An 8,537-nucleotide genomic window follows, 5' to 3' on the forward strand; every position below is an offset into this window, starting at 1 on the left:
CAGGGTCAATGCAGCTAGCTATCAGGAGATTTTGGAGCACTTCATGCTTCCATCTGCTGAAAAGCTTTATGGAGATGAAGATTTCATTTTTCAGCACGACCTGGCACCTGCTCACAGTGCCAAAACCACTGGTAAATGGTTTACTGACCATGGTATCACTGTGCTCAATTGGCCCGCCAACTCTCCTGACCTGAACCCCATAGAGAATCTGTGAGATATTGTGAAGAGAACGTTGAGAGACTCAAGACCCAACACTCTGGATGAGCTAAAGGTCGCTATCGAAGCATCCTGGGCCTCCATAAGACCTCAGCAGTGCCACAGGCTGATTGCCTCCATGCCACGCCGCACTGAAGCAGTCATTTCTGCAAAAGGATTCCCGACCAAGTATTGAGTGCATAACTGTACATGATTATTTGAAGGTTGACGTTTTTTGTATTAAAAACACTTTTCTTTTATTGGTCGGATGAAATATGCTAATTTTGTGAGATAGGAATTTTGGGTTTTCATGAGCTGTATGCCAAAATCATCCGTATTAAGACAATAAAAGACCTGAAATATTTCAGTTAGTGTGCAATGAATCTAAAATATATTAATGTTAAATTTTCATCATGACATTATGGAAAATAATTAACTTTATCACAATATGCTAATATTTTGAGAAGGACCTGTACATCTCAAGAGCATATAATCCTATATCCAAAGGAGTCCCACAAGGGTCTGTTGTTGGCCCCATGCTTCTCAAACCAAAACGTCCATAATTTACCTATCAATTGCAAACAAATTTTAAACACCACATACGCTAAAAGCGTCTAGAAAATAACTTTATCCTGTCTGCTTTTGATATAATGATATTATAAATCATGTTTTCAGGTGTCACAGAAACAATTGTTTATAGTGGCACTGTACCAAATATTTTAAATTTAGCTGTGCCATATTTTAAAACTAAGCTTGTAAAAATGGGCTACATATAGTATAATTTTTAAAACTAACTTTAAAGAATTAAGGTACAGACTAACATTTGATTTAATGAAAAATATTTACATGTACAGTTCTGATGAAAGGTTTACATATACTCGTTATGGGCCTGAATACCTTAATAATTGCGCCTTTTTAGTGATTTTTTTTAACTATTCTTTTTTCAGAGTGTTATCAATATACAACTTTAGTGATTTAAAATAAATATCAGATCTGAGAGGATACATTTAAACTAAGTGTGAATTTTCCAAGTATCAGCTGTCTAACTGTTGATTTCAGGTAAAGTTGAAAACCTCTGAGGTACCACATGCCATGGAACAACATTACTAACAGCATAACAGCCCATAGATTACTACTGCCACCCCTATGCTTGGCAGTTGGTATAGTGTTTTTAGGTGCAAAAGCCTTATGTCGACTCCCCTAAACATACCTCTTTTTATTGTGGCCAAATAGCACAATCATTGTCTCATCTGACCAATCACCCTTGGAAACAGAACGGTTCTAAAAAGATCAATGAAAGTCAGAAATCAATTAGATATTCATTCTGATAGTGAATCTTTATAAATCCAAAATTTCTCCTTGGTTATAACATTTATTAACAAAGAGATCAGTTCTAAGAGATTCAATAAAAAGATGCTTTTCTTTGTTCAGATATCTACTTTGTGTCTCTTTCCCTCTGCTGTATCTCAGCACGGAAATAATTTTTCAGATACAAGAACCAATAACTTTTTTAATATGCCTTTACTATTTTAAGATGAACTCTGTTGGTCAGTTTCTCTTTAAATGCTCACGCTCTGTTTTTTTTCCTCCTGATGATCCAGAAATACTGCTGATGGACACGTCACAAGCTTTTGTGTCACTGTGATCACCACCCAGATTTGGCAGACAGCTGCTGCGCTGCAGTGTGTGTGGAATTAAACCAGGCATGTTATGATCCTCGGTGTAGCGCCACATTCCCACCAGACGGGGGAGTGAACTTCCCTCTGGAATGATGGCCAGTAATGTCAGTCTGGCAGCCGGAGGAAAAACAAGACAGACTGTCAGATGAAATACACAGCCTTCCTAAAAATCTGACAAACTGTTTCTCCATGATGCGCAGAGAGACAGACATGAATTTGCTGTCCCTCCCTTTCTGAGCAGCCTGTGTTCCTCTGTATATCCTTTTATTGGACCAAACGGTGAAGCTATATCACATGGGTAAACGTATTTAGACAACCTCTTCTTTTGTCGAATGTACCAGGAAGTCAATTCAGATGTAAAAATGTGGATTCTGATCTTTCCATCTGCCATCGCTCTGCTGCTCCTGGAGGATCCCTGCATACACAGCTCCATCTAATGAGCCGTCAGGTTGTGACGCTCACATGAATGTTATTAAGTAGCACATTGTCTCGTCATCCAGGATGCAGCTGAGTAGGACTGAACTAACCTGTTGGCTCGTTGCACTTTAAGGAAAAGCCAACAGCAAATGGATTGTGGCAATTTAGAGGCCTTTATTCAAGAATTACTAAATAGCAGCAAACATTTTCAGTTTTTTTTCTATTAAAATTTTCTTTAAGTTCTCAAGATACTAGATTTATAGTGGGGTAAACTTGCAGGCTTTGTTCCTCAGTGGGAACCAGAGAAAAAGGTTATTCGTTTATAAGACGTTTTTAAAAGCCTTTTAAAAGGGTCATTTTCCTCATGTTTTACAGATTGAGGTTATCTTTTTACCATTTAGCAGTAGTTGTAACACAAATTGAAACATTCTGGTTATCTTGCACAAATTTCAACCACTTTATGGTGAACATGCCGGCTCCTGCATAGGTCAAACGTGATGTGGATCCATCCTCTGCTTCATCCGGGAGGGTCAATTTTACACTTGACCAGTACTGATGGGTCAGCCAGTCAGAAGTTAACATCTGATCTTTTATGCCATCCGTAAAAACACCATACATTTTCAAGGGTTAAAAGTGCCACAATTAAATACAAGAAAAAGGTGCAATGTAGACATTTAAATATGTGATGATTTTAAAAAAAATTTAGTATACTTAAAATGAATTAATTGATCATTATTTTAATTTTTCAGTAGTTCACAAAACACATGGATAATTAATCATTAACAAAACAATTGTATTCATTATATGTTAAAATCAGGGGCGTGCAGAGACAACTAAAGGGCACATATGGCCAGATTCTGGGGCGGAATCTTAGCAAGAATCTCACCCAGCTTTTACAGTTCAATGTACTTTGATGTACTTCCAATAGTAAACATGGAGACATGTGCAAAAACATGCGCCTTAAACCTTAACATGGAACTGCAGACAATTCAATTTCCCTTTGGGATTAACAAAGTATTTTTGAATTGAATTGAATTACCTTAGTGTTATGTGTCACCATGAGAAAACATACAGCCTATTGACACTGCTGACTGACAACCAAACGTTACGTTAAACCTCTTCTATTTATGTTTGAGTTTGTTTGATTACTTATGTACATTTTCTTCTTTCCCTCATATTATTTTCTGCTCAGTCTACTCTCTTTTTTTCCTCACTGTCTCATCCTCCCTGTGTTGACTGTAGTTCAGTGGCTCTTGTTATTTCTGCCTCCATCTCATCTGATCACTTTCCTTCTAGAGGCAAGAAATTAGCTATAAATTAATCTACATTTAACTGAAGTACATCTTAACATCATTGATAACTCTTAAACTGGTTGCTTGTAAAATTCAACATAAGTTCACAACCAAACAGGTGCATGTTGACTATATAAAATCTTATTATTTATGTTCTTACCTGTGGTCCTCTTTCAGTCATGACTTTGGCTGCTTCAAGCAGCCCTTTCCTGGTTTGTTTCAGACCTCTTCCTTTACAAGGAATCTTTGAACCAAAACAAACCCGGTATAAATGACTGATAAAACGGAGCAAAACGTGCCTGGTTAAAACACATATATTTATTTAACAGATTCATAGTCCTATACTGAAGGACATTGCAAATTTATTTTGTCTGCCAGAGGGAGTCAGCAGGGCCAACAATGAAATGTATTACAGGAAATATTATTACTGAAGTAATTATATATGATTTTAACATATAATAAAGTGTAGTTTTAGTTGATGACTTACACATTTAATTATTAACCTGTCATTTTTTTTAAATGACAGAATTTGCACAAATATTGAGATATTTTTGTTTATTTAATGCATAAATTGCAGTTTTATTTAAATTATCACATAAAGGAATATTTGTTTGACAAAGTATTTATTTGTTGGATTGTGGCCTTTGATAATACCTTCGGGAATCTACAAACTCCACTGGGAATTCACACAGAGTTTAATGTTAGCATTCACTGATATAAGACACTAAAAACAATTTACGAGGTCGGCAATGTAAATATTTTGTTTTTATTTTGAAATATTAGTGAAACAATTATTAACTACAGAGCTGTGTAACACCAAATGCTCTCTGTTTCATAGTTTGACACCTCCTATGGTCGTAAATAACTAATTAATGATTGATCAATACCAAAAGGCTGCTTAGGACTGCTTTGTAATTAAAGTAAACCAAGGGATGATTTAACAATCTAATACATACAAGTAAGTCACAACGTTTGTTTCAAATATTAGGTTGACACAGCTGTTACTTCTTTCAAATAACTAATATATGGGAAAAAAATTATATTTTTAGTGTGTGATAAAAACAATTGTGAGCTATAATCTTTTAAATGAGAAACTCCACAGTTTCTTTAGGTTGGGTTTTATTTCTAGATCCCTATGTCCCTTAACTTTAATGTATTTTCATATCTTCAGAGATGCAGATAGAGACAGCTCTTAATTTGTGGTCTGTTTTTTGAGGAATTTTTTTATTTTACTAAAAGCATTTTATACTGAAAAAAATCTGATTTGATTGAATTCAGTATCTTCAAACTAAAGTTTTACAAAATTGGTAATTGGTGATTGGCTACAAATCTCTGACTGGTGCATCTGTGGTTTTATTGAAAAGGAGGCTCACATCTTCCCAATGCTTTATTGATTTCATTTAAAGATGTTGCACAATATACCCTGTGGTTGTTGCTATTTACAAAGTTTCAATAACTCAGTTGCAAAGTATAGCTTTGATGCAATATTTGGTTGAAAATCATATTTCAATGCCCATCCATAGACACCCTACATGCTGGTAATATATTGGGTCAATCAGATGGTCTCTGACCGCCTTTAATTCTCACACCAGATTTATATTTCTAGTGGCTGAGATGCTAAAGTTCACAGAAAATAATGGGGAAATTGTAACGATGAAACAAAAAGAACATGCATTCCTAGCTTAGAGCTGCAAATCCAGTCTAGTTCGTGTCCACAAAAATCCAGTCAGTTTGCACACATTGCTGCAATGAAATAAGCTAGTTATCTTCACAGAAATTAGATCCCATCACATTGCAAGTGGTAGATGATCGTATTGGCCTGCAAATATCGCACAATAATCCTTCCTCCTGGTTTCCCTCTGAGGACAAAGCTGAGTCATTGTGCACCCAAAGATTGGTACTCCAGTATTAAACTAGATGTCTTGTTTAGAACATTTTACATTCTTTTGTCTGTAAAAAGGATTTGTAAATATGCTTCAAATGTACTATATATAAATATATTTATGCTTTTCTAGCTCACATACTGTTTTTGCACAGATTGTAAGGCTTAATATTTAAAGGTGTAATTTTCTTATTCTGTCATAGGTCGGCTCTTCTTTTCAATACATTCATTGAAAAGAAAGCACCTGTTTTTTGGGGATGCAGTACGTGTATATTTCTTCAATATACTGCCATTTTCCCGCCGTCTGAAAGCACTTTTTTTATTTCTAATCCTTAAATCCTGAACCTCTTCCTATTTTCCTAGAATGTAGTCAGAAGCATACAGGTGCTAGTGGGTTGTTACACTTTTTAAAATAAGTTATTTTTCTTTAAAAAATAAATTATTGTAAAAATAAATCCTAAAATATGCCTACCCAGAAGAAGAAGCGACACATAATTGTGTTGTTTTCTATGGGCCCAGTCCTCTTGCCAGTATGAGGGTGGTTTTGATATCTTCTGAACTTGACCTTTAGCTTCAGTTTGCAGCTCTAGCTTCTCTCCTGAGGCCCAAGTGCTTTGAACCTTGGCCATGTAGTCAGTCGTTCAGACCTGTCTTGTAGTTGTACTTCAGATTACGGCCACCGAAGGAGGAATTTTAATCATAATCGTATCCATTGGTCATTTTTGTTTTGTTTTTCATTTAAGTTTCTCTTGTGTTTCCTCTGGAGCTTTTTGTTGCGTACTCTACCTTTGAACACATGTTCAATCCAAAGATATCTGTTTGTCATCCTGCAGTGCATAAAAACAGCTCCGCTGATTGTGTAAGTACTCGTGTGCTTTTTACTGTTGCACACAACCTATAATGTAAGTGGAGCAAAAGTTGGGTTTCCGTATAAAATACTCTCATCTGTCTGAAATAGAGTAGCGTAGACAATAATAGAGTTGTCTGGTTCTGCTTAGGTGGTTCAAATCTTGGTTTTCTTTCTGTGGACCTTACGGACAGTTGATTTTTCTATGTGGTGCTCACATTTTATCAAGAATGTTGTTTTAAGCTAGAGAGGAGGTTTTATTCTTGATCGATGTTATTTTTATGTCTCTTAACAACAGACTGGAGCTGTTTTCTAACGCCCCCCTGTCTCTTTGAGGAATATAAATATTGAAAACAGGAAATGTTACTCTTCTTTTGACGTTGCAGGAGCTCATGAAAACCGACCACGTATCTGGAAAACACACGGTCATGATCACAGGATATAAAATACTGTTGGGTTTTTTTCTTACCTTGTTTCTTGATGTTAATATTGATGTAAATACAAATTTATATTTAAACATTACAATGTGTCAGTTGTGGTTTGTTTTTTCAAGTGCACAGTTGAATTTATTGCTGAAGTAGTCTGTAACCTTGGTAACCATTCCTTTCAGGAGCAACTAACTGCAAGCAAAAGGTCATCTTGGCCGGGAATAAAGGGAACATTAGTGTGTGTGAGTGGATGAGGGGCTATCAACATGTGAAGGGGATTCAGAGTGTGAAAGAAGTCAGTGAGGGTTGAGTCATCGTCCACCACGTTGCTGTCTGCAGCCTTGCTTTCATCTTCTGCTCATTTCCTGCTGTATGCCCTCCTACATGTGAGACCCACCCTGCTTTTTGTTTGCTCCTGAAGATTTTGCCTCCCTTAATGGATCTGACACCGCTTTAAGGACACCATAACCCGCCTTCTGACGCTTACAAACCTGCTGAACTCAGCGGCTCCTTAAAGTACTGACAAAGCTTCTAAAAACCTGACCCAAGTACTGTTGAGGAACAGAGGCACTTTTTTAAAATACCTTGATAGTCTCATTACTTTTGTAGTAGTTTTCTTATGTAAAATGTCTAATTTAAAAGATGTGTTCAGATAATTTAGCCTAGACTTTGACATAGAGGCTGACATCTGATGCACATTCACTTATGCACTGTCCTTGGTAAAAGACAAATTTAAACAAGTGCCGTACTTGTGTACAGCCGATCAAAAGTGTACACACTCATTAAAAACTTAATTTTTTTGTAATTCAAAACATGACACCGAGACAAATCACTCACATTTAATGTGACTCATTTTCTGTACAATTTTGTAATATTTTAATTTTACCAACATGTAATATAAAGTCAGACTCCATATTTGAACCTGATAGAGGATATGGGTAGGGACCTAAAGATTAGGGTGATGCAAGAAGGCCTTCCAACCTTAAACACTCATCATCAAAGATAAATCTATACACTAGGAGTAGAAACATGCAAAAGACTGGTCAACAATTAAAAGAGTTTGATGACTGCTATGCCCAAAAAGATTTGTCTGTTGATTATTAAGAAGTATAAAAATAATTTTTGATTTGCTATCTTTTATGAAAATACAAATACAAACTGATTATTTTTAATTGATACACCTTTTGCATTGTTTATTTTTTGTTTTTAGGAAAGATGTCTTTCTCATTTTCTATCGGATACAAACATTTTGGTTATGCAACAATAATCCTAAATCAATCTGTTAGGATTATGTCTATCAGTCTTAATTCTATAGAAAATCTTTGGAGCCACTGTGTCTCCACAGCAAGTTTTTATACATGTCTTTTCCATACAGCTGGATGTTATTACGGGGAATTCAAATGCATCAAGGTTATGAAATATTATCTTTGCAGGTTTTAGTGTTCCAATAAAACAAAACAAGGAAAGTTATCTTCAGTGAAGATTAAAGCTTAATATCAATTTCTTTGTTCTTGTGACAATGCTTCTTGGCAATAAGTCCTATACTGTTGATCATCCAGTTTATTTCCCTTTAATTTCTGCCACATTTGTAAGGAAAACGCCTTTGTAGGAGCAGCAGAGTTGATTATGTGGGTTGCGATAATGAAAAACTTGCGAAATCTTCTCTGCCAAAGTGAACAGCTTGTGATGGAGGTACTGGTGTGGAGCAGCATCTCCCTCACTAGAGAAGCAAGACTGAAGGCCATCTCAATGCTGAGAGATATTGAGATGGGGCTGTGGAACCAGGGCTGCATGGTG

General features: G+C 36.0%; 1 protein-coding gene across 1 annotated transcript in view; it reads left to right on the forward strand.

The window, feature by feature from the left end:
• The window catches only part of LOC124870030 (nuclear receptor coactivator 3-like), a 104,585-nt gene extending 97,751 nt beyond the window's left edge, over positions 1 to 6,834 (forward strand). Inside the window, exon 24 of the mRNA XM_047368446.1 lies at positions 1,797 to 6,834. Within this exon, the coding sequence (XP_047224402.1) occupies positions 1,797 to 1,808 (12 nt within the window). The 3' untranslated portion in view covers positions 1,809 to 6,834. The remainder of the gene's footprint in view (positions 1 to 1,796) is intronic.
• Positions 6,835 to 8,537: the final 1,703 nt, after the last annotated feature.

Source organism: Girardinichthys multiradiatus, chromosome 1 (assembly GCF_021462225.1).
Source record: "Girardinichthys multiradiatus isolate DD_20200921_A chromosome 1, DD_fGirMul_XY1, whole genome shotgun sequence".
In the NCBI taxonomy this organism is placed as follows: domain Eukaryota; kingdom Metazoa; phylum Chordata; class Actinopteri; order Cyprinodontiformes; family Goodeidae; genus Girardinichthys; species Girardinichthys multiradiatus.